The sequence below is a fragment of the Vitis vinifera genome, chromosome 16 (genome assembly GCF_030704535.1).
Source record: "Vitis vinifera cultivar Pinot Noir 40024 chromosome 16, ASM3070453v1".
Classification (NCBI taxonomy): Eukaryota; Viridiplantae; Streptophyta; class Magnoliopsida; order Vitales; family Vitaceae; genus Vitis; species Vitis vinifera.
In genome coordinates, this window is record NC_081820.1 from 26,597,625 (window position 1) to 26,624,401 (window position 26,777).

The 26,777-nt window shown below is 35.8% G+C and overlaps 4 protein-coding genes across 9 annotated transcripts; 2 read left to right on the forward strand and 2 right to left on the reverse strand.

Moving 5' to 3' along the window:
• Positions 1–4,852: 4,852 nt before the first annotated feature.
• LOC100262360 (uncharacterized) lies at positions 4,853–7,530 on the reverse strand. Its single transcript, XM_002268334.5, has 2 exons — positions 7,370–7,530; positions 4,853–6,997 (listed from the first exon to the last, which is right to left on the reverse strand). Exon 2 carries the CDS (start codon positions 6,921–6,923, stop codon positions 6,486–6,488), a length of 438 nt encoding a protein of 145 aa, XP_002268370.1. The 5' UTR covers positions 6,924–6,997; positions 7,370–7,530; the 3' UTR covers positions 4,853–6,485.
• Positions 7,531–8,393: 863 nt separating this feature from the next.
• LOC100257250 (probable ribonuclease P/MRP protein subunit POP5) lies at positions 8,394–12,683 on the forward strand. Of its 5 annotated transcripts, none has more exons than XM_002268442.5 (5): positions 8,394–8,577; positions 9,173–9,368; positions 9,466–9,603; positions 10,314–10,464; positions 12,351–12,683. In XM_002268442.5, exons 2-4 carry the CDS (start codon positions 9,191–9,193, stop codon positions 10,460–10,462), a joined length of 465 nt encoding a protein of 154 aa, XP_002268478.1. In that variant the 5' UTR covers positions 8,394–8,577; positions 9,173–9,190; the 3' UTR covers positions 10,463–10,464; positions 12,351–12,683. The 5 variants fall into 5 exon arrangements, with proteins under 5 accessions (XP_002268478.1, XP_010662943.1, XP_010662942.1 ...); XM_010664641.3 differs by having other exon boundaries at positions 12,354–12,683; XM_010664640.3 differs by having other exon boundaries at positions 8,409–8,577; positions 10,609–12,683.
• Positions 11,704–21,728, reverse strand: LOC100241843 (uncharacterized). Of its 2 annotated transcripts, XM_010664643.3 has the most exons (20): positions 21,428–21,727; positions 21,201–21,329; positions 20,328–20,495; positions 20,152–20,235; positions 19,847–19,897; positions 18,798–18,854; positions 18,648–18,727; positions 17,281–17,404; positions 17,135–17,194; positions 15,996–16,238; positions 15,708–15,791; positions 15,460–15,607; positions 15,080–15,207; positions 14,099–14,146; positions 13,738–13,868; positions 13,487–13,569; positions 13,112–13,215; positions 12,646–12,716; positions 12,228–12,532; positions 11,704–12,100 (listed from the first exon to the last, which is right to left on the reverse strand). In XM_010664643.3, exons 1-20 carry the CDS (start codon positions 21,629–21,631, stop codon positions 11,946–11,948), a joined length of 2,457 nt encoding a protein of 818 aa, XP_010662945.1. In that variant the 5' UTR covers positions 21,632–21,727; the 3' UTR covers positions 11,704–11,945. The 2 variants fall into 2 exon arrangements, with proteins under 2 accessions (XP_010662945.1, XP_010662944.1); XM_010664642.3 differs by having other exon boundaries at positions 11,704–12,532; positions 21,428–21,728.
• A 2,515-nt stretch (positions 21,729–24,243) lies between these two features.
• On the forward strand, positions 24,244–26,512 carry LOC100264126 (UNC93-like protein 1). The gene is made up of 2 exons (XM_002269873.5): positions 24,244–25,657; positions 26,073–26,512. The coding sequence occupies exons 1-2, from the start codon at positions 24,504–24,506 to the stop codon at positions 26,335–26,337; spliced, it is 1,419 nt and encodes a 472-aa protein (XP_002269909.1). The 5' UTR covers positions 24,244–24,503; the 3' UTR covers positions 26,338–26,512.
• Positions 26,513–26,777: the final 265 nt, after the last annotated feature.

Sequence of the window (26,777 nt, forward strand, 5' to 3'; positions counted from 1 at the left end):
AAAGTGGGTTGAAGCAAAGAAGAATGGACGGCTTGATGGGGGTTAATTCGACATGCCTTGGGCAGCTAGAAAAATGGGTATGGTTATAACAGGGAAGGAGGGTTGATGACATGTGTGTTGAGGTGTGTTGGGCAGCTAAAGCTGAGCTGCAGCAGAGGACAATGGACGACTGGTGCAAGGTGTATTTGGCATGGCTAGTTGTAGGGGTTAAAGTATGGGTTAAGGTGTTGTAGACCCCTCCCTGGAGAGAGAAGAAAGCTGTTTTTTTGTTTGTTTCGTATATAATCTTCTGACCACCCCGGGAATTAAGGGGATGGGGGGGCCAGATGGGACATGAGAGGGGCAGAGAGTAGGTGAGGGCTGTGGGAAGAAAGGTGGGAAAAGAAAAAAATATCTAGGAGGGAGGACTAGGGAAAAAGGAGGAGGAATCAGAGAGGGAGGACTGGCAGGCTTTGGGGATCACATTTCTATTAGAAAGGGGAGCTCTCTCAGGTGCGGGTTTCATGAGTTTTCGATCCATGTCTTCTGACCACATCGTGTCTCATGCATTCTTCTGGTGGTTTAGATTTCAGCCAATGTTGGGATGCATTTTGCTTTGCTATACTCTCATTTGTTTTTTTCTATTATTTCATCTTTGTTTTCGCTTTGATATCATTTGAGAATATCCATTCAAGGGCACACACTTTGCAATGTAAGAAATCTTGCAAAGAGAAGAGCTTAAGAGCTCCATATGCACACTAACAGCATTTAAAGTGGAGATCCTTTCAATATATTGGATAAGAAACAGCACACAGCAATCATGCATGGCCATCCTCGCTGTTCTCATACCTTGAAACATTCACACCCATTAAAACCGTCCTCTACCCTTCTATCACTCATACCCATTAAACCCATTTTCTCTCACTACCTCTCTTGTTCATCCCTACCATGCCTGCACAGCCACCATTCCTCATTTCCCTCGCACCTCATGTCCGTCAAGCCCACCCTTTTCTCATCTCTATCGTTTCTTTGCACGTGCATGGAGTCCCCTACACATAGCTACCCCGCCACCTCTCGCATGCATGAAGCCCCTGTAGCTGAGGAGAAGAAGGAGCACGTGGATGCGCCGGGAAGGGGACGCGCGTCAGCTTCCGTTCTCTGGCAGCTGTTCTGACATGGTGGGGTCGCCGCTGCCGCCGCGGGGAGGTGGCTGTCGGTGCTGAAGCCAGGCGCAGGGGAGAGGAAGATAGGAAGAAGATGAAGTTGGTTTTTGGGCTTGACTAGGTTTGGGCTTGAGGGTTGCTGATGGACTTGGGCTTGACTAGGTTTGGGCTTGAAGGTTGCTGGTGGACTTGGTGGATTTGGGTTTGACTAGGTTTGGGTTTTATTAGGGTTGCTGATGGACTAGGTTTAGGCTTTGTTATTATTATTATTAATTTAACTTTTAAAATATTATTATTATCATTATTATTAATTCAACTTTCAAAATCTATATTCTCGCAGTTTAATTTCTCAAAGTTCATTTCTTATCATTACTATTATTATTAATTCCACATTCCAAATCTATGTTCTCGCAGTCCAATTTCTCAAAGTTCATTTCTTATAATTACTATAATTACGCATTCAACTTCCAAAATCCATATTCTCGCAAATCAATTTCCTAAAGTTCATCTCTCATTTTCTTTGACAAATTTCAATTTAATTACCGAAGCTCTAATCTTTTAAAGTTAATTCCAAATATTCCAATTTTCAAATAAACTTCAATAATCCAGTTTTCACTCGAATGGTTTTAATCCCATTTCAATTCCTAAATAATCTTCTGGTATTCTTGATTTTATATAAGCAATAGTGAATTTTTCATAATTCTAAAACACGGAATTTGTGAGACTGGTTCGTGAATAATAAATTGGGCTTTGGTGGGGGGCACTATGTTTGATCCCTACTGATTGTCAACTATTGTGCTTAATATATTTTGCTTGATTTTCATTTTGCACCCCGATATGCATGAACTATAATTTGTATTCGTTAATTGTGTACTAATCTCATTTCTTGATAGCGCATTGTGGCTCGTGGCCCAGGTACGCATACACTTTCATTCTGATACTTCACTATACATGTTCCGATTCTCATATGTGCATGATCATTCAGGATATTCATTGATTTACTCATCAATTGCCACGTCAGCTTTATTTTATTAGTAGAGACCTGACTTTAGGGACTTAGAGGGGTGCTACGGTTTTTACCGTACCTTTCCGATAAGTAACCTGATCCCCGAACCCGTTTCGGTTTTTCGTAGACTAACCTTTTCCAAAACAAGGAGTCACACTTAGGGTTTTTATTTCTTATTTTGTTTACCCTTTTAAAAATAAAATAAAAATAAGTGGCGACTCCAAGTCATTTTCTTAATTAATTAATCATCTTTCAAAATAAAAATCGAGCTTGCCATCGAGTGGGAAACGCATTGAGCATGAAATGTGGGGTCCATAGGTGTGCTTTTAGGCAGCAAGATAAATGGGTTACAACATGTGGTGGATTTTGAGCAACCCATATCATGGAGAAATATTGGTTTGGTGATATTTCGGGATAAATCCCACGAAATCGGCGACATCACGTGTTACAGTGAAGTCAATGTGCTACAGTGTCGCTACAGTGCCTTCTCCTTTTGCTTCAGAGGGGATTTGAACCCCAAACCAAAAGGTTTGGGGTGCACTCCACTAGTCATTCGGGCAAACTTGCCTTTGGTATATATTGTACACTAAACTTATATATATTTAAACTCATTATATAAAGAACTAAACTTATATATATTTAAACTCATTATATAAAGAAAATATTAAAAGAATATTTTAAAGAGCAAATTAGTTATAATTATTTTATAATTAAATGCAAAATTTTCTTTTAATTGATTACCAAAAATATAAAAATTATATAATTTTCTTCATAATGTTTTTAATATCATTAATAATAAATTAAATATTAAAAAAATTATATATCATAATTTATTTTATATTGTTTAATACAATTGAATTAAATGGATCATAATTTTAATATTAATATATATTTTAAAATTAGACATATTATAATCAAATATCATAATATTAGATGTAATTTAATAATAAATGTACACTTATAAAATTCATATTTTAATATACGATATTATTATCAAATATGATAAATCATGTTATACATATATCAAATTTTTCAATAAAATAACTTTAAAATGTCTATTATACTTTTAATTATATTATTATGAGATTTTTCTTACATTTTTATAAGTTTTTAACAATTTTAAGCCTATCAATATTTTTTAAAAAAATATCCGGGAATATATCTATATCCGTAGTACCGTATTTTCATCCTTGGCAATGAGAATGGACGGCTAGTGCAAGCTACAAAAGGCTAGGGTCAACTCGGTGAATGGTTTGTATGAGCTGGAATCACAAAGGAATGGTGCATGAGATGGGTCTTGGCCCTTGGGTTGATGGCCCATGATAACATTTGATGAACGGCTGCCATAGTTAATAGAGTTTTGGGTCAAAATGGCCTCTTTGATGCCACGTAGGTGCCACATCATTAAAAAATATTTTTTTTTCGTCATTATAGTGAAAGCCGCAGTTGGGAGACGCGACTTCATTTTTGCACTAAAGCCGCAGTTGGGAAACGCGGCTTCGTTTTTGTACTAAAGCCGCAATTGGCAAATGCGGCTTCATTTTTGCACTAAAGCCGCAGTTGGCAAACGCGACTTCATTTTTGTATTAAAGCCGCAGTTGCCAAACGTGGCTTTAGTTAATTTTTTATTTAAATTTAAAATTTAATTAAAAAATTATTAAATTACAATTTATGAATGAAATTTAAAAATATACTTAAATAATAAATTATTTTATTTAAATTTAAAAATCTAGTATTATTTCAACAAACATAATTTAATAGTTTTTAATTAAATTTGAAAGTAAAAAAAAAATATTATAATTGAAATCTCAGTTATTAACTATTATACTATTATTTCGATAAAGATAAATTTATCATAATATAAATAAATTAATATCTTAAAAATTAACAAATTAAATATCTTAAATTAATAAATTATACAATTTTATATATTATTTATATGTTATATAAATTTATTATTTTAAGATTATTAATTTATTAATAAATCAAATATTCATTTATAATATCTTCTATTTATCAATTTATATTTGTTGAAATAATACTAGATTTTTAAGTTTAAATATAAATAATTTTTTATTTAAGTATATTTTTAAATTTCATTCATAAATTGTAATTTAATAATTTTTTAATTAAATTTTAAATTTAAATAAAAAATTAACTAAAGCCGCGTTTGGCAACTGCGGCTTTAGTACAAGAATGAAGCCGCGTTTGCCAACTGCCGCTTTAGTGCAAAAATGAAGCCTTCCCAACTGCTTTCACTATAATGACGAAAAAAAATATTTTTTAATGATGTGACGTCTACGTGACATCAAAAAGGCCATTTTGAACAATAATTTCAAAATGTACCCATTTTGAACATTAAGTTTCAAAAATGGGCCATTTTGACCCAAAACTCTAGTTAATAATGATGAGTGGGATGTTTGATATATAAGATTAAATAGATATTTTAAAAAAGGAATATGAAATAAGAGATATGAAAGTATGTATTTTTCTATTAAGTATAAGAATAAAATGTTTTAAATCACTAACTCAATAAACACAATGAATTTTTTCTTGTTATATTTATTATTATTTGTTTCTTGCTTTTAAAGAAACAGTTTATTTTACTTTGTATTTAAACAGAGGATTGGATATTTTTGTTTCAGTTAATGATTAATATAAATTCGATCGATCGAAAAAAAAAAAAAAAAAAAAACCTTAAATCTTCAAATTCAAAGGTTTATGTGATCACATTATGTAATCCACGTCAAAGTTCCATAATTATCCACCCAGAAGCTCCCAATAAAGTCAATGAATTACAATGATTTACTTGAATAGTAACCTATACGTGTCACGGGAAAAATGAGGAGTCTACAAGGGGGATGGAAGAATTTTTTAACTAACTGCCCATTCGTCCACAGATCACATGAAACTCACAAAGACTTCAAGGCCACCTTCTAAGGGATTATACTGGTCTTGCTAGCATCCAAAATATTTACTGGCAAGCCGTACCAAGGAAGGTAGATTTAGAGGAGAAATCTGATAAAGCCATTTCAAATTCTTCCATTAGAGCCACTGCCATAGAAACAAGATATAGACTGAGGACGATTTCAAGTAAATGAATCAATCCTCACTTTCTACGTAATTGAAGGGGGCAGCAACATCAAGAAGGGCTGGCAAACCACGGACTAGGTACTCGTAATGCTTCTATCAGCAAACACAACTTGAGCTGCACCAGGCCAGATACATGAAGTCCATGGGCAGAATGCGGATGGATCCCGTTCATCAGCATTGTTCACAGTACTCTGCTTTCTTTTGCACCAGCCACAGGAAGAATTAATGTCCTGCATATAAGAAGGATAATAATACATATGAGAACCCCCACAAATTCCATTTCAACAAATTTCTAAAACAAAACAATTAATTCATTTCTAGCAATAAGAAATTTTCAACTCTCCTGAATAGCACAAGCTTCAATCCCTGCAAAATTAACATTAATTTCAGGACCCCATGAATCAAAACAGAGGAAAAGCATAAAAGATAATCTAGTTCACAATTATAATATAGGAAATACTGGATCATCCCCATCAACCTGCAATAGAAAGAGGAAAGAAACAGAAGCAAGTTTCTACCAGATTTACAATCCAAAATGCCCTTCGTTTGATCTGGCAAAAACCTGTGCTGCATAAGCTCAACAATATATCTAAAGAACCATGATCTATTATCAGGTCATAGAAACCTTTCTGTAATTATGGAAACAAAGGGAACTACGCATTCATAAGAAAAAGGATTGTTAATAGTCAAGTTAAGAACATGTTAACCCAATCAAATCCAATATAAATTGAAACAAACCGACTAAGCACAAAACACCAAAACATACAAGCTCACACAAAAAATGAGATGATAAGGAAGACAAGATATTAAAAGCAGTAAAAATAAGAACATTTCACTGAATTATCAAATCAAGATCATAATTCAAGCCTTGCAGTTTTGCAAAAGACCTGAAAGCACCACGGAGCTTGTTATAGTTCATACTTAGAGAAGTAGGGTTAGAAAGGAACTGGATGTCATTCAAGTTTCAGTAGCAACCCCTTATACAAAGTGTAATGCCTGTTCAAATCTCCAGCTAATAGTCAATCTACTGGAAGTACTAAAACTTATTAAACAAGATTAGAAATATAAGTCGTTCCTACAGACGGGTTGGACGCATCAGGTCCACCATTAAAGTACCCACATCAAGTTCCGGACATCGACCTTTGGTCCATTAAAAAAAAGGAGAAATTTTTTTAATAAGGATGAAAAAAGAAGGAAAAAGGAAAAAAAAAGAAAAAAGATAGTTTTTTTTTCCAGTTATTTATCTAGCTCATATCCATGCCATCTCCAATTTGACTGCAGATTGGACCAACAGCACGGAAGGATCTCTCAAAAGGAGAAGGATGAAATTGGGCATCCCGTCTGCGCTTAAAAGCACAGCTGTCATTGGGGGAATTCTCTGCATCGAGCTTCCTCCGAACACCTCTCACCGCCTGTTCCTCTGCCGGCGTAAAGGGAAAAACTTGGCCGCTCACTCTGCAAAGTGAGCTATGGTTATCATACAGAATTCTCTGGTTACAGTTTTTGTCACAGATGTGTGTGATTCCTGTAAGTTTGCAGCGATACATGTTCCCGCAAACATGTTCATTGTCACATTTCCAGTCGCATTTGTGACCCGGGATTGGCCCATCCCGGCCCAGAATACTTGACAGAAAAATAACATTTGTAGGCCCTGCTACCATACATTTTCCATATACCTCCATTGCTTGCTCCTCCGATCCTGCAGCTTCTGAACCCTTGTGAGGCTTCCCCTCTCCGACGCCTTCCACCAAAGGCTCTGCACAGCCCAACACAATACAGAAAATGGTCAAATTCCTGCTTCTGGCTCTGGAGAGAGTGTCGTATCCTGCAATTTTCCTCTAAGCTCCAACAAATTTCTAGACTTGCTTACATCTAAACAATGATCAGAAAGTAACCCTAGTTTTTTGAGATCTACAACCGAAACCATCAAATTCAAACAATACACAGCAAAACTGTGGCTTTCTCAATATTTTAGCACAAACAGAGCCATCCCAGGCCATAAACAGAAACTAAGAAGAGATCACCGAGCAGATCTGAGCTAGAAGACATAAGCAAAAAAACCCTAAAAGCACAAAAAGCACCCGAAAAGAAGAAGAAGAAGAAAAAGAAGGTGGAACCAGAGACTTACCCGTAAGAGTTGGGAGACGAGAGAGAAACTTCAGAGAACACCACAGCTAGGTCTCGGAAGGAAGAAAAAATTGGAAACCTGCGTCAAAATTGGAAAGCGAAAATGAGGAAAGAGGAGGAGAGAGTGGAGAATTTATAGAGATAGGGTTGGGGAAAAAAGGAAAAGTAGATGAAATGCAAATGCAAATGCAAATGAAATGCGCGTGAAATGAGCGAAGGAGTGAGGACCGGGAGTATCACGCGTCGGCGTTGAATATTTCATGCAGTTCACCCAATAAATGATTTACACGTGGCTAGTGAGAACGGGGGGTCTTCCTACCGTTGCTTAATCCTATTTTAATGCCAAAAAAAATCCCCATTCCCACACCAAGTCAACACTTTTACCCTGACGTTAAACAACATTAGGGTTAGTCCCCATTCCGTTACTGTTGAAAAAGTGGCACCAATCGTATCAGGCCACGTGTATAATTAAGTTATATTAATTTTTTATAATTTCATTCTATTTATTTACATTTTTATTTTGTAAAATAAAATTTTGTTTAAAAATCTAAAATATTTTAAATATGTTTTAAAAATAATTTTTATATTTAATATTTTATTTTTAATTATTCTAATATAATTATTTTTTAAATATATATTATACTTATATTATTCTAATAATATATATTAAGCTTATTTCATCCTATTTTACTTATATTATATTCTATTTCTAATAAATAAGGAAAAAAAATATTAAAGAATTTTTTTATCATATATTTAATATTTATAAAAAAATAAATGAAAAAAGTTTAAAAAAATGTAAAATTAATTTATTAATTATATATATGTATATATATTTATGATTTTTAACTAATTAACATTCTTTTGGCACACTTTTTGCATGACATTAATAAAAAAATATTTAGAAAATAAATTATTTTTAGAAAATAGTTAAAAATATCTATCTAATTTTTTAAAAATAAAATAAAATAAAATAAAATAAATTTATAGGATGCTAATGGATAAAATTTAAAATAAAAAATAACTCTTATTATTATTATTATTATTATTATTATTGTTATGATTATGTTCTTCCCTTCACTCCACTCCAGCAGCAACAGAGAAAATCCCACGTCTCTCCCCTGCTTCAAAATATCCTAACTAATCATGGTTGATTCTTCTCTCTTTTGGGTGTGCTAGGCCCACTTTTAGATTATTTCGGAATTGGAGGTTGGTTCAATTTCTTGTCTTTTATTTGTTTGTCATCTGGGTCTTTAATAATTGTTAATTTTGTTTGGTCTTTGGGTGCCGAAACTATTGTTGGTATATCTCCTCCTTTCATCCAAACAGATCAGTTTCGGGTCTGTGGTTTCCAATTTCGAAACCCTAATCCCGAATCCTAGTTCAAGTGCCCATATGCAAATTTTAGGGTTTTATTTGCTGAAGTGTTTCAATTTTTTTTCCTTTTTTATTTTTATTTTAATTTTTTGGGTAGAATTAGTTATTATTCCATGAGAAAAACCCTGAAAATATATTTCTGAGAATTACTTCTCTCAGCCCTTCTTCTTCAATTAGGAAGAAATCTATGTGTCTGCTCTTTCTGCAACTATTCTAGGGTATTAGGGTTTTTCTGTTCTTGGCCCTTTTCTTGAAGTTGCATTATCAAACACTTATTTGTTTATACTATGATGAAGATGGATTTGTGTGTAGAAGAAGAAATTGGGTTTAGAATTCTAAATAAGTTGTTTTGTATGTTTTCTTTTCTGTGAGTATATATCCTTTTTGCAAGGTTAAATAGCTTAATGTAATAAATTGGCTGTTGTAGAGAGGGTGAACAAGTACAATGGTGGGGTTTAAGAATAGGTATATGATAATGGAGGTTTTTTTGGACCCGAACCGAGATCTTGCGGTTGATGATCCCATTATAATTACACAGTTTAATGTGTCAAAAGCAATCAAAGACAGCATTCTTGTAAACTTTGGGGAGTGTGGTCTGGCTTCATCTTTTGGGTCATTCCAAGGTAAATATAACATGTTACTTGGCTATGTTATTTGATTTTCCTGTGTGGTTATAGCTATTTCTCTTCGTTCAATTCAAACGTGCGGTTTTTTGTGTAGTCAAGTATGTGAATCCCATTACAAAGCTGTGTATCATCAGAGCATCAAGGGAGGAGTATCAAAAAGTTTGGTCTGCCATTACTATGGTTAAGAGTATCGGACATTGCCCAGTGCTATTCAATTTGTTGGACCTAAGTGGTGAGTTTAATACTTGCAATTGTAGCATACCGAATTTTAATGATGAAATGGGCGGCTCGTTAAATTTCTCCATGTATGCATTCACAATGTAGGATAGTTATTTAATCCAAAACCCTTGTTGCCATGATCCTTCAAACATCATCAAGTGTCGAACATTTCTCTGCCTCGTTAAATTATTCATGTACACTTTCACTAAAAGGGAAAAAGAAAAAGCAATAGAGTTATTTAGTCCTAAACTCGTGGAGATTATCTAAGCAAAGCATTTTGCTCTGAGTGTCTTACTTTTCATTTAACATTGTGGGATGCCTGCATACTGGATTAAGATCGTTTTTGATCATGCAAATATGTTCTTGAATGTTGTACTTCAATTCCTATTGGATCCATTTTTGGCTATCCCTTGGCTTCAATAAATAATTTTCTTAATGCTATGCTTGATAGTTTTAGAAGAACTTTGATTTCTCTCTTATTGGAGCATGAGAAAATTGAGACAGTTGAAAAATGAATGAATAAAATCTAACATCCTCTGAAACAAAGTCGGTGTTTTCCTCTTTCTTTTTCTCTAGAAAATAGATTGGGTGCTCTTAACTTTTTTGTGCCTGTTCTAAATTACTTGAGTAGCCCAGAACGTCTCTGTTGATATCACATAGAGGTTTATTTCAGAAAACAACATTAGCGTTTCATTTTTCTCATTTTATCCTCAATTGTATTAGGAAGTATCAGAGCATGTAGAAATGCTGCCTTAAAATGTGACAAAGCAAAGTTTGAGCAGTACAAGCTTGTAGTTGGAGATCGCCTCACAGACGACATCAATAACCAAATGCAGAACTGTCTTGAGAGGATCAAAATCCTGGAGCACTGAAGGTACTGCTTCTCTGTTATTATTATTATTATTATTATGTGCTTGTTTCTTATCCTATACCTTCTAAACTCAATTTAGTTGATGCACCTTTGATTGCATATGTTTCTTTTTGTTTCAATTATTGGTGATTGCTTGTTTGGTTCTAGAAATGCTGTCGTTGTTTGGCTCTGGCCGATGGAGGGGAGTATGAGAAATGGACTCTTTCGTCCTTCTGGGATGAGGATGTCAACCAAGGAAAATCAGAAACTGTTACTTTCGGCCTGCAATCCATATTCATCATTCAGTTGAAGTAGGTGGTGAGCTTACAAAGAGAGATTTTTGAGGGGTTCAAACAGACCTTCTGAGTCATGCCCTGAGGAATATTTTTGTTTTTTTTTCCCTGCTGGGGATGGTTCAAATGCATTGTTACCTTTCAATCTGACAGTGGGTTGTGGGTATCGATCAAGTTTTAGCTATGCTGATATTTTGGTACTAGTAATTTTTGGGGCCATTGTTTTAGAGAACATTTTTTGAGAAAACAATTTTTTAGTATAGTTTTAAAACAAATTTGAATGAGAAAATATTTTCCAAGAAAAAAGTTTTAAAATAGGAGTCACAATTTTTATTAAAAGAATTCAATAATTTCATTGATGGTTTTTACCAAGAGGCCCTTGAAGATATTAATAATAAATTTAATAATTTCATTGAAAAGATTTAGGGTTTTCTTTCCCATAATGACTAAAAGATAAAGCAAATTACAATGATAGAATGGGATTGAAAGTATGAAATTTTCCCCTTAAGAATTCTCATTGGTTACATAGATTTTATTGGAGGCTGCTTTAGAAGGCAACCTCTTGGGAGATTATATTCATTGTGGTCATTTATTTCAAAACCATCCTAGTGAGTTGTCCTAATTTTCAGTATCCTGCAGCCTCTCTTGGATCTATCGGTTCAAGACCTGGCCCATAGTTTTCATAGAAGCTGCATAAAAGAGGATTGACTCTGATAGATAGTATCATGACTGTCAAGGATGGGAGGATATTGTCCACTTTGGGCCCCGGTCTTCGGAATTCAATTGGCTTTTTGCAGGGTATGTGGATGGAAGAGAAAGAGGAGGAAGATGATCAACAGGATCAGGAACTGGGGCACTGATAGATAGACCCATCATTATTCATTACTGCTAACTGGTTCTATATATGTTTTTGCTTCTACATAGTACATACCATAATGTAACAGAGCAGATAGCACAGGGAGAGAGGCAATTCAGATTCAACCCCAAGTTGGATTGCATATACTTGATCATGAGATATATAATTGTGTTCACACAGATGACTCAATTGGCATAGGACAAACCAGGTTCTGTTTTCTTACCCTAGCCCTGCCACGTCTAGATAACAAAAAAACTTGAATCTTATCGACTTGGTTAGAGCAAGGTCTAGACCAAGATAAGCTCCCAACATTCCAGAAGGGAGCTACCATGAAGACATGCGAGAATTCTTACCTGTCAGGTTTCGACATCAGTCAATTTTAATTTCAACTTCATGTTACCAGCCTGAACGACGAGCTGCCCTTTAGATGACTCCACTTCTAAAACTGTTGCTTTCTTTCCTAGGGAAGAAACATGCACCATATCGCCAACTTTGGGAACTCTTTTCTTCTCTGCAATGCAAATAGAAGAAGGAAAATCTACTTTGATGAGAACTTAAACAATCTTTTTGACTGGTATTTTCAACCACGAGCAAGATGGATAATGTCACAAGATCCATCAGATGTTTACGAGTAATACCTGATGATGATTGCTGGGCAACTTTAGCGGGGTGTTTACTCTCACTTGTAGTAGGACGTTCATTGATATCTGCTGCAGTATGTTGGTTGCTAGTTGCTGATGCATGTTGGCTTTTATCTGCAGCAGTAGGCTGGGAAGGTCGGGTTGCAGATGAACGAAGCTGTCGGACCTTCTTGTGAAGGAGAGACCGTGCCACTGCTGCAGCCTCAGATACTTCCCTCATCTTTCCATATCTTTGATTGGTGCCATGTTCCATTAGCTTTCTTTTAGTCACCAATAGATTTTCATAAAGATCTCTTGAAAGCCTGCAATCACAACCAGAACAAGCAACTTTCAAATTAGGAGATTGTGCCTTTTGTATGACTTTGTACCTCTATACGCATACCAAAAGTTACTCATGTTGTTTGAAAATTCTTACATCAGATAATATCGTGCATCATTAACACGCTCTTGAAATTCTTGCTTGAACCTTTCCATATCAATTATGACCTGCACAAAACAAAATCATGTCACTCATTAACACTACAGAAACCATTTTCAAGTTACTCATTGTATATTTACTATGATCTCAACCCCGTGTAAACCAAAATCATGATAATCAATATGTTAGTAAGATGAGATATACTTTAAAAATCATAAGTGGAATAGCATATGGGCTTTTTCAAAGCTTCCTTTTTTTTCTTTTTTGCTTCAAAGCAAGTTATAAGCAAGCTTTGATGCAAATACGTCCCAAATCCTTTAGGGAACCTTTCCTTTTCATGCTGATAAATCCGAAAAGAAAAAAAAAAGGGCATGCTTGATATCTCCATGAAGAGCTAAAATGCAATAGATCACTGCTTAGGGCGTGACAAATAGACAAACTTTGGTAAGCCATTGCTTGTTACCTCATTAATCTCGGCGCTAGCTGCTCCATACTGTTCGCGAGCTTTATCTAGAACTTTCTTGGGTACTCCTAACCTTTCAGCAATATTGATTGCATTTGAACGTCCTACAGTAAAAAACTTCCACTCCTTTATATGAAGAAATGTCATAGCAATACAACACATCAAGAAAACACAAAATGGCCATCAGTTTGTCAGAGAAAAGGTTTTCAGGAAAGCATAACAAGTATACTGCAATAAAAGCAGAGGAGAGCATTCTGCTTTAAGTTAGGCCTACATATGTAATCGATGGCAAAATAGGAAAGAGTATATTGATGAACATCAAGCAAGAACCCGGTATTGCAAACAAATGTAAATCATGCATCCAAGAGAGTAAACCTGGAATGCCCCAGAGGATCTTATAAGTTGGTTTTAAGTTCACTTCATCAAACTCCATACATGCATTTTCGAAGGCGTCGTTACTGTCAACAAATGTTTTCACAAACATGAAGTCCAAGATTAAAATTCAGTTCATATGAGCATGGAACCAGTTATGTTTAAATATATTTTTTAATACTAGAAATAATAAGTGACTAGAATTTGACAATGTGACTACAACCATCCCATCTTTTAATTTAAATATCAAGTACCTGTATTTGAGGGTTTTGAGTTCACTGTGATGTGTGGTAGCTATTGTCAACAAGGCACCAGTTTCAGCAAAAGACTCCAGCAATGACATCCCTAGAGCCGCTCCTTCTAGGGGATTTGTGCCTGCACCAACCTAACAAATACATAAAAAGGGATAATATCCATCAATTATTGCACCAAATGAATATTATCATTGTCCTGTTCAATTTTCATTTTTTTTTTCCCTACTTTTTTTCCTTTTTCTAGGCAGAAATTAGCTGACAATTAGGGCTTTGTTGCTTCATGTCCACTAAGCCATAACATGTTTATAGTAACATGTTAGATATGATAAAGGGATCACTAAAAAAAAAAAAACGAACGTACTTCATCTAGTAGCACCAATGACTGATTTGTTGACTGTGCTTTAATGTCCTGCAGATGTAAATAACAAACAGTATGACAAAAGAAAATGTGCATAGAAGCAGGATACATTTTTTATCTCCATTCTGCCAAGAACCAACAGTATGGCAAAAGAAAATGTGCATAGAAGCAGGGCACTGACTTTCAATAAAATTTTGAATAGGACTTCCTCCCATTCCACAAGTTTATCAATTACACACCACTGGCTGCCAAGTCTGAAGTAAAAATTATAGGAATCTCTACCCAGATGGATCTTATATCTAGTAACACACAATAAAATTTTGAATAGGACTTCCTCCCATTCCACAAGTTTATCAATTACACACCACTGGCTGCCAAGTCTGAAGTAAAAATTATAGGAATCTCTACCCAGATGGATCTTATATCTAGTAACACACACTGAAATGGGATAAAATACAATAATGTTTGTGTTTTGGATAAAGGATTTGGAACAGCTTGAGGAATATGAAATCAACAAACTAGAAACCTGTTGAATTGAAATTTCCAGAGTCTGCATCAGTAGAAGACAGATGGAGACATATATGGTGATGGTGGTTGTGATTGTAGTGAGAGTGAGAGTGAGAGTGACAGTGTGGCAGCAGTGCTTCTTTCTTTCTTTTTCTTTGTTTCTAATAGGGAACAAGGAAAACCATATGAATTAAAAAATTAGATACAGGGAACAGCGAGCTATCCTTTAAACCAAACACAAGATGGAGGCTTAGAAATTGGCATCAGGTAGTCTGATTTGGCCACTGAATTCCTAGACTCAAATCCTGAGGATTGTTCAAATTCATTCCCACATTTAAGATTTTAAATCTAAACAAAAGGAAGGGATTTTGGGAGCTCCAAATCCCTTCAGGCACTTCAAATCCCTCCAATACAAATACACCCAAAAACATTTGCATCTCTTTCAACAATATTACAAATAGTATTTATCCAACTTACACTAATTTGTTTCAAATGGCCAGAGAAGGTAGACAAAGATTGGGATAGTGACTGCTCATCACCGATATCAGCAAAAACATAATCAAACCAAGGGATTCGTACAGGTTCAGCAGCTAAAACATGAAGGCCTGCAATAGTGGAGAAATTATTCAAGGGTATGCAACAGAACAAAGAAATTTATTAAGAAGATTGTAAAATAAAAAAATGGATATCTTTATGAATAAGTTAGATAAATAATCAGCCTCTCCTCGCTATAAAACTGAAAAAATACCATCAGAACTATTAAGCAAGAAGCAAAAATTACAAGAAACTAGAAATTTCAGTATAGTGGTTATGCCAGCATTTAAATTTATGTAGGAGTAAAAAACGTTGATGTCAACCTGATCTTGCCATCATGGCAGCTAGTCCAACTGTCTTTAAGCAAATGGTTTTGCCCCCTGTATTTGGACCAGTTATAACCAACACTCTGGTTCTTTGAGCGATAAAAAAATCAACAGGGACTGGAGGAGATTGTTCTAATCTAGTTACCTGACATCAGAAGGGAAATTACTTTAGATGAAACATTATTAAGATAATAAACTGCACAATCATAAATGATCACTGATCTATGGTCAATATTGAACAATACCTGCATTTCCAAAGATGAAAGATTTATATCTGTTTCTTCTTTAACATTAAATTTCTCCCCTTGCAGTTTTTTCCTCCTTTGTTCCTGAAACCAGAAAACTTAGTAATAGATTTTATCCAAGGAAATGATGAGTACTGGCATTCATGTAATACCAACCCTTCTGTATAAGCAGCAGATGCCCACAGCCAAAGTGGGGAAACTTGAAGGTTTCCATGTGAAGTAATACATTCTAATTGACGATTCAGAAGAAACATAAAACAAAAAGACCAAAGTCCACACATAACTTACAGAAATAGCAAGGCTAACATCCTTCCTGGCCTTCTGAAGATTTTCTCGATGCTGTTGAACTAATAGAGGATGATAAGCTTTTGGCAGATGCAAAGTCCATTCCCTCTTAATCGGATAAGATGCTTCTGAAGTTCCATGCCCTGATAAGTGGGCTCCTGTGGAAGATCCATTCTTGTTTTCTGCTAAAAATAAATCAGGACAAGTGCCTCCAAATGAAAGGCCATAGGTAGCTCGAGCATTGATCTACATGTTAAGAACCCAAAACCAAATACTGTGAAATCACCAATTGGAACAATTGAATAAGAAAAAAATTTGCCAACAAAAGAAACTAAGGACCAATATTCACTAGTGTCATCAAACTTCACATAAAAGCATTTCCTTTTATTTAGATATTTAATTTTTTTGGTTTTGACATGGTAATATTGTTTCTTTTCCTTTCTTAGATATGTTCACAATGAAATTCATTTAATAAATCTAACTTGAGCTTGCTTGTGATGCTGAAGATTATAGAGCAATTTCAATGCTCTAGTCTTGATAGTAAGGACATGATAAAAGTCAGCTAACCCCTTTTCTCATTAACCATCAGAGGGTTTTAAACGAAGTTTCCACTTTATAAATTCTAATTGATGTGGCTTCCAAAAGGCTTTCAGTTTCAGGGTTCAAATAAACCAAATAATAGATTCACAACAACTTGGGGGATCTGATGAAATCAAAATTTTGGATTGTGAATTTTGGTCTTGAAAATACAGAAAAAATAAATTGAAGTATCAACAAAAAAAATAATAAAATAAAATAAAACCTAGAAAAGGATGAAAATAATAATGGTCATCATCATTATCCACAATGCCAAATTAATTCAGTTGAAATTGGCCCAAACCATATAATTTCATGAAGGCAATAATGAACAAGATGGTTTAGTAGGAAATGTTTGTCTCTTTCCATCATTTTCCAACTCAGAAGATGACACTAACTATTACCCACCAACACTAATGTAAATGTGTTTCGCTTCATATCCAAAACAGCACTAAAGTCAAATACTTTGGAAGGTTATATTGTTACCTGAACTGTATTGTTCACCTATCATGAAAAAATTTCATAAAAAGAAAGTTTGAGTGGTAAGCTTAGTGGTAGATACCTACCACATCCAGTTGAATGACACTGTCCAATAACTTTTCAATGTCTTCAAGATCCATTTGCATCTGGGCCGAAAAAAAAGTTCAAAACATGAGCATGGAAACAATTACACGAATAATGAAAAGAATGCCCTGGAAAAAGCTATTAAAACCTTCTCTGTTAACTTTAAAAGTACGTCGGCCTCAGCCTTTGCCGCAAGTGCCCTTGCCTTTTGCAACTCATCATTTAATGGAATAGCAGAGAGTGGCTCTATAATGCTTCCCACACCTGAACCACTACAACAATATATCACCGGTCAGAAATTGAATATTTAAGAGTTGGTTCCATTTAGTGAAGATGTCTTGGTACAAAAAAATAATAATGAACATTTGGGGTGTATTTTAGTGTTGTATGATGTAGCTCATCCAGTTATCCATGCAGGGAATCAAAGGATTGCATGATTTGGATGTGAGTTGTGGCTTGGGAAGATTATGATCATAAATTATGTCTCACTTGATGATAAAACTCCTAGTTCTGGGTTTTGTGTTCCTACATTAGTAGTTTGCTTTTGTAGTCAATGATCTTTTTGGCCTTTATTAGTTGTGTTCAATAGGAGTAAGAAAGTGACTCCCATTGTTTTAGTTTTTCATTGGATGAGAGGATGTTATGGTATGCCTTTAAATTGTGCCAGAAGTAGATTTTTTTTGTGTTTACTTGCATTACTAGTGGGACTACTTTTAGAAGTTCTTTTCCTCTGTGATCTGTTGACCAAAAACCAGCCAAGGGTAGTGCTAGTCAACATAAAGCTTTTAACTCTTTTTCATTGAATGGGTTAGTAGTGGAAGTGATCAGGATGAGCCCTTTGAGTTCATTCATACAAGGAATGAAGTAGAACAAAAAAAACCCTCCTCCATTAGGATAATTTCGCAGTTTTGCTTTCAGTTGCTTGGAGTCAAAGTTAGTAATAGTTGGTTGATTTGAGTCTCATTAGAATTAAAAAGTATTTTTTATTTTATAAATTTTTTAATATAGAAAGTTTCTATACTTTAAACTTTATATTTTCTAAAAGTTTCTATTTTCCAAAAAATTTTATTTTATTTTTCTTTAAGGTTATGTTTGGTTCCTGGAAAATTAAAGCGAAAATGCAAGGGGAAAGAAAATAGGGAAAAGAAGAAGTGAAGGAAAATTTAAAATAAATTTAAAATTAATAAATTATTTTTATATACTTTTTCAAACTCATTTCACTTATTTTCTTCCATTAATAAAGATTAAATAATTTAAAAATGAAAAAATTATTTTCTATTTGTAGACATCATGGAAACCAGCTACATCCTTCAAAGCTATTCTCAAAAATCCTTTTGAGATAATATGCTACCTTAATGCTTTGGTGAATAATAACTGATGATACTGATTACTGTGGAGTTTGACTAACTAAATAGATATTGATCTTGAAACAAAAAAGAACAGAGAAATACAATCACACATACTGGTTGCCATTTTGGAGCAATCAATAGAAAGTTATGCAAACATGTAACGCACCTGGACAACAATAAACCCTTCAAATTTGTAAGATTGGCCCCTGATTTTATGCACCATCTTCCATCAACATTACTCACTTCCTGAGCCAATGATGGAACAATAGTTAAGAACAGAAAATGTAAAACAAATCGGTGATCAAGCACATCTTACCAGAGAGGATGTTTCATTCACATTGTTCCTAACTAAGCTGTCCATCAACTGATATAACTGAAAGAAAAGATGATAAACACTCTTAGGAATTAAGTTCTAGATAAGAATGTAAAGCAATGAGGGCATCAAACAGTGGTAAAGCCATGCAATATAAGTAACCACAACTACCAACTTAAAAACCCATTAACAAGGCATAAAAGCTCTGGCAACTGATTGAACAATGTATCGCAAGTTATCCGAGTGAGATGTAATTCATGGGAAGATATGAGAATCCAAAGATGAATTGCAATTATTTATTAAAATTTATTCTCTATGTAATATGGAACCTGGGAAGCATGTTGAAGTGATTAGCCTAGCAATAAAGAAAGCAAGAGAGATATTATATCAAACTTCCTATTGAGGATGAAATTTAAATTTCTTCCAACAATACCTAGAGCTCCAAAGATTTTAAACAATATAATTGGTTGAAATCACAAAAGAAACATGAAAAAAGAGAGCAAATGAATGGAAACTTGTAGTCCAAATAGCAACACACATGGCAGTCATGGTGCTATATGAGATTCTATAATGGTTCAAAGTACTTGAAGCACATTCTGGAATTAATTTTATACCTACATGTCGAGGCATCACCATTTAGTGGATGCAATCAATTCAAAAATGTGCATATACGTGTTTGAGGGTGTGTGTGAAATATTTAAAGGCAAAGTTCAAGCTACAAGTTCCAACCACAGTTATACAAACATAATCGAGAATTCCTGAACTTTTCAAAATGTAAAGTTCTGAGGCAACTGAAATATAGATTGAATCAGAGTTCCTTCTACTGTAACTGAAGAGGACTCTATTTTGTTAGAGATTGTAAGTGATGTGTTGTTGCATGGTCTCATTACCCATTACATATCTTGTATTAATGACCTCTAACAAAGAAATTGGCATCTGAAACTTGAAGTTATTCATAAAGATATGGGTAATTCTCCTACCAATGTATCAAGGGAGATCATTTTTATTTTCAGAAAGGAAAAAAAAAAGAAGAGAGAGAGAGAAGAATTTACCTTTCTCTCAAGTGTCCGCACTTGATCACGTGATTGCTTCAGTGCAGAGCTCTATAACAGGGTATAAAACTTTAGGTGAGATCAAGACCAGGGAAAGGGAAAATAATCATATATGAAAATGAAGTGAATTTGTTTGCATACAATTAAAAAAAGAAAGAATAGAAATTGGATGCAAGCCTAACAAACCAACACAAAATGTAGTCCTGAAGATTAAAAAATTCTAAGCATGTTGTAAAAACCAGATTATTCAAAAGAAAAATCATAGAGTTATCAATATTTGTAGTGCCTGAGTAACAAAAACATACCGCAGAGTCTTTAACAGAGCCATCTTCATCTACTACTTGCTGTATCAATTTAACTAATGATCTATTTATAACCAACCCCATTATCTGCGAGTAAAATTAAAAAAGAGAAAGGTCACCAAAGGATTACAAACACACAGGAATAAGTGGTGCATGGAAGAAATGGGCATGCTCTATACCACTTCTGAAATAGGCATGAAACGTTTGTACCAATCTGCATCTTCCTTGATGGCAGCTTTGAGATTAAGCTGCAAAGTTTCTGCAAGCTGTAGCAGAGCCACAACAGCCATGGCTTCATTTCCATCCACTGGTAACATCCTACGAGCATGCTGGATAGCAGATTTAACCTTCAAGAACACAAAACAGATGGTTAGCTTGCCTATGACGTATACAAGGTTTTTCACCCTTTTCTCTATAGATTAAGTGCCTGTTTGGGAGTAAAATCGCTTTTGAAAATCTGTAGAATAGCTGGACGTGATTCCAATATAATCACTTGCTAGGTGATTCTTTCAGAAATCACTTTTTTGTTATATAAGACATTACCAAAAACACTATCAAAACACTTTTTCTAGTTTATATCCAAACACTCCATGTTAGCAACTCTCTTTAAAAGTGTTTCTAACGGAAGCACCATAGACAAAAATGCTTTAACTATAAAAGCTTCCAAACAGGCTCTAAGACAAGCAAAGGATCAAAATATCAAAAGGGGCAAACCTTAGAAAAGTACAATGAGAGATATCAAGAATTCCCATTTATAAATGTAAAGAATACTAGTCATATATAAGAAGAAAAAAAGCTTACTCAAATCTATGCCTCAAATTAAGGCATTTAAAATTTGAAAGGACCCAAATGACTTGGGGCTCGAAATGCCCATTTTTTCTGTTCACATCCAACTCTCAATAAAAGCAAATAAGTGATATACACTAAATTTTCCCAATGAAAATTATGGGCAAGCCGTGTAAATTCTTTGGAAACCAAATCAAGAAGTAACATAAGCTGGTCTGAGGATTATGCCAATAACCACAAATGAAATAGAGTATTAGGAAACTAACCAGAACAGCATCAATGGTGCTGAAGTCCATGGTGCAACCACCATGCTTATGGATTTCCAGAGCAGCATTGGTTTCATCCAAAAGTCTCAAACTCTCTTGGTAGGTCTGGTCTAGGGACCAGAGCTGGGCCTGTGGCAGACCCACAACAAGCAAAACAACAAAAAATGAAAACACAGAACAAATTACGGCAGAGATAGAGAGAAATTAAAAGGGCAAAAAGAAGAGACCCAGGTGGATTCACGGCCCAAGGAAGTCGAAGCGAAGGAAGAAACGGAGTGGCAGAGTTTGTCCCACTCCAAAACCCTGAGAGTTTGATGGTGAACTGAAGGTTTCTGAGACTGTTTCAGGATGCCTCCATTCTTGAATCGTTCTGGGGTTGAAGCTACTGAGACGATCATGAAAATGGATTTTCCACACGCACATGAATTCATCCTTCCTCTTGCGAATTTGCAGTAGATATTCGTCACCCTCTCTACTTTCCTCCACCCATGGCTAGCAGCGTTAGCCTTCTGCTTTCATCTTCAAGATGAGTCCACCAAAACGCACCGTATTGAGTTTCGGTTAAGCCCATGCAGCCATGGCCCATTTGGGTGGGCTGACCAATTCATCCCAACAAAAAGTATGGGCCCAATTGGTAACGATAGGGCTGCAAGCCCATGTCTAACGGGATTGAAGATGCGGGCAACCCCTTGAAACCAAACTTATATTTTTTTATGATAAATTTGAATCTAACATTTATATAAAAATTAAATAATTAAATAATGCATAATTTCCTACTTAAAATTAAATCAGATATAATTTTTTTTTTTAAGCTATGATTATAACTTGGACGGGTTAGTCAGGTTAATGACTAATCTAAGTTTAACCCAAGTTAAAAAATAATCAACTTGAACTCAATTTAACCTGAACTTTTATTTAAGATAATGTAAACTCAATCCAATCTCATTTGTTTAGACTCACGTTGAATTCAAGTTGTTCAAGTTAGATATAGGTTGATCGAGTTAAACTTGAGTTGGTGCATAATTCAAAATCCATCTATAATATTTTTAAAAAAACTTTTTTGATATATTTGTATAAGATAAAATTTCAAGGCAACAAGAGAATAAACATAAATTTACATATTTTCTAAAATACTAAAAAATATATGATATAATACAATTTGATATTTTTCTTAAAAATAGAAAAAAAAATACATTATAAATATTATAAAAAAATTAATTTGAGTTTAGGTTATGCTTAAGTTATCTAAACGTTATTCCAAGTCTAATTAAAATTAAGTTCAAATTGAAAAAACTTAACTCAAATCCAACATAAGTATTAAAAATGATTACTTAAACCCACCTCAGATCGGATAAGGGTTGGATGGAGCCAATTCCCATAGTTACTTAAACCCACCTCAGATCGGATAAGGGTTGGATGGAGCCAATTCCCATAGTTCCAACCCTACTTTTAACATTCTTTCTTTGCTTCGTTAGTTCTTGAAACTAAATATATTGACAAATGGGGGTTGGGGAGAAAGAAGAGTTTTAAGAGAAAAGCAAAAGAAAAGTCAAAAGTGATTAATTTATTGGATGGGAAGGAAGAGAGGCTAGATAATCATGGAAAGTTGGCTGAGAATCATATTTTCTAAATAAAGGGGTTGTTTGGATGGAGCAATGAATGATGAAGTCACTTGCTAATTTTTAATTTGATTCTTCTTGAGTTAAAAGAGATTCTTCAAGGTTGACCGAAATTTTGGGAATCTGGGTTGTTGGCAACTACACATGTGAAAATCAATGTGTATGAGAAGGAAACAACTTTCATTCCACAACCAACATTGACTTCTCCAAAACAAAGTTGGTTATTTCATCTACTTACTAGTCCAAGGATCAGAGTTTGTCTTTCATCAATGTCTTGCCTTTCTCCTTCCTGTTGTATTTCTCTAATCTCTTGTTTCCACCTCACTGTCACAACCAGCCCTGCATCGGGTGCGTAGGAAACACCTAAGTCCGAAACATCAACTATGATTCCAAACATCAACTATAATCAGGATCGTTGAAAGTGTATGATAAAATTTAAACTATCGGATGACAATACAAACATACGAGACTAAGGTAATATGACTAAAATACAAAAGAATGAGATCATGATATAAAAATGAGATTTAAACTACAAATGTGATATGAATTAATCGATGAAAGAATCTCAAATTTGTAAATCTAACATTTGTTCGACATAAATGTGGATCAATCAAATAATCCCTCATCCATATGGTCTCCTTCTGTATTTATTAATCATTGGTGTAGATAATCCATATTTAAAATCAAAACAGCTAGAATCTCTCTTAACCAGGCATTTGCATAGTTTGTCTTGTTGGGTTCTTGGAGCTCCCGCCTGCAGTTGACATGTGTGGGACAATGCCTAAATTTTAATTAGCTGAAATCATCATAGCTACAATAGTACCTTAAAATAATGCCGGCTGCCCATGAAAGAGGGAGAGAGAGGTGCTCGTCGCCGGCCGGCAAGTTCTCAGACTAGTACTGCCAAAAAGCAAAAGACAGAATATCAAATTCTAGGTTTGATTCCAATACCCAACAAACCAATAACCAATAGCCACTTAAAGAAAACTATACCCTGTATTTTTGTTTCATTAGTCACAATCTATTGCTTTCCATGGAAGACTTTTTCTGGCCACATGCCATTCTAGACGACAGTTGGAAAATACATAGAGACCCATACCATAATGGCCCCTCATCCATTGGTTTCCATGCTTATGGTAAGATTTAGGCAATCAAAGTACAAAGAAATGGAATCGAAAATAAAAAAGTGTTTTCTAAAATTGTTTTTTAAAAACAGTTTTTTATAAAATTTGATTTATTGGAATTGAAGTGTGGAAAGGGAATCTCCAAGTGCAGCCGAGACAAAATGACAATGTATCGTACGATAAGGGATCCCAGAGTCAATGATCTGATCTTTTGGGAAGAAGGAAAGATTGAAAATTGGGGTGAGAAGCAATAATGGAAACAAAAAAACAAAGAAGACAAAAAAAAAAAAAAAAAGGTCAAAGAAAAACTAAAAAAACAAAGTGGGAGTTTTCAGAATTTAAATTTTGTTTCTTTAAATAAAAATCATGAATATTAAGGTAAGAAAATCATATGGGGAATTGGTGAATATAGAAATCGAAGAATTCGAGGATTGGGACTTATAAGAAGAGTGAGGGACAAACCGTTGTCACCAAGACCGAGGGTGATTCCAATCCCATTCCTGGATCTCTTCTCTGGGTTTGAATCTGATTCTGATCTGATCTAGTGGGGAAGAAGAGAAATGGGGTTTGGGGAAGATGAAGAATCAGTGGTGGGGTTGCCCAACAAATCCATATTCAGATACAATTCTCCACTGGTTCAGGTCTGTCTGATTGGCTTGGTATGCTTCTGCTGTCCAGGCATGTTCAACGCCCTCTCTGGGATGGGGGGAGGTGGGCAGGTGGACGCCACCGCCGCCAATAACGCCAACACCGCCCTCTACACCACCTTCGCCATCTTCGGCGTCTTGGGTGGTGGCATCTACAACATCTTCGGTCCCCGCTTCACCCTCTTCGCCGGTTGCTCAACCTACGTCCTCTACGCCGGCTCTTTCCTTTACTACAACCACTACCAGCACCAGGCCTTCGCCATTGTCGCCGGCGCCATCCTCGGAATCGGAGCAGGACTGCTCTGGGCGGGGCAGGGAGCTATCATGACGTCGTACCCCCCGCCGGGGAGGAAGGGTTCATACATATCGCTGTTCTGGAGCATCTTCAATATGGGAGGCGTCGTCGGCGGGCTCATCCCCTTCATTCTGAACTACAACCGGAGCGAGGCTGCGTCCGTGAACGACGGTACTTACATTGGGTTCATGTGCTTCATGTCTGTCGGCACCGTCCTCACGCTGGCGATCCTGCACCCGAGCCGCGTGGTTCGGGACGACGGCAGCCACTGTACCAACATCAAGTACTCCGATGTGTCGACGGAGGCCGTCGAGATTCTGAAGCTGTTCCGGAATTGGAAGATGCTGCTGATGGTCCCGGCGGCATGGGCCAGCAACTTCTTCTACACCTACCAGTTCAATCATGTGAACGCTTTTCTCTTCAATCTGAGGACCAGAGGCTTCAACAATGTGTTCTACTGGGGAGCCCAGATGGTGGGCTCTGTGGGGATTGGGTATATCCTGGATTTCAGTTTCCAGAGCAGGAAGAAGAGGGGTTTTGTGGGGATTGGGGTTGTTGGTCTGCTTGCAACTGCAATTTGGGCTGGTGGCCTTGCCAACCATCTCCACTATGACCGGACTCTGACCCACAAACTGGACTTCAAGGACTCTGGTTCTGAATATGCAGGTCCATTTGTGTTGTATTTTAGCTATGGATTGCTGGATGCCATGTTCCAGAGCTTGGTTTACTGGGTGATTGGAGCCCTGGCTGACGATTCAGAGACCCTTAGCAGGTATGGTTTACTGTTTTTGTCATATACCACATAGGATAGTGGAAAGACAGTAGACGCAAATATTGTATCAGAGATACTCGGATCTCAGCGTGCCGAGGTTGTCTCTATTTAGCCCCGCAATCCCTTGCGTTGTCTATCGATTTGGCCTTCCAGTCCTGTAGGACATAACAAGGATGTTGTGTCGACATGAGCATGGGGGATGTCCTCGTGAGCACGGGGTGGTTGTGATATCCTAGATGAATAGGGGAAAAAGTTCGTATCACCATATATTTATGAGTTTATATTATCATTATAGACTCGTTTTAAAGCTGTGAGGGAGCAGCCAGATCTGGTCATTACAGTTTTTCAAGGATTTCATGTTACTGTGCTCTGTTCTTGGTGTGTGGTACTGATACTTACTGTGTCTTTACTGCAGATACATTGGGTTCTACAAAGGGGTTCAGAGTGCAGGGGGAGCAGTTGCTTGGCAAATTGATGCACATAATGTCAAAAAGCTGTCCCAGCTGATTGTGAATTGGGTGCTCACCTCAGTGAGTTACCCATTGTTGGCAATTCTTGTCATGTTGGCTGTGAAGGATGAAAAGAAAGTTGAAACCAAGGAGGATGATGATGCGTTTGCATCTGCAAAAGCTCCCACTGCAGAAGAAATAACTGGGGGGGAATTCAGCAAGCCAGCCTAAACCATCTTTTGGGTTCATTGCACTGCCTTTTCTCCCTCTTTTGTTGGTTTTCTTTGTTTTACTCGGTGGCATATAATCTTTGGATGTTAGAGTTTTTAATTTCAGTGTAAATGATACTTCTACGAAAAGGTGTCATGAATTTGATCAAATGTTATAAAGTTTTATGTTCTGTGTAGGATCTTCTTATCTTGGTTTCCTGACACCTCCTACCCATTTGCCTAATTATGTTTTTGCCATGTCTATTACCTATGATGCCAATTCAGCATAATCTAGCTAAAAATTGCAAATTAGACTTATTAAACTGGTTCCATACCTGCCGACAACGAATTTATGCAACGGTTTTTAACACGATGGTGGGGTTCTTCTCTTTTTTGTCCCATCTGACTAGTTCAATGAGAACAGCCCTGGTTGTAGAATTGAATTGTAAGAGATCTTCATCC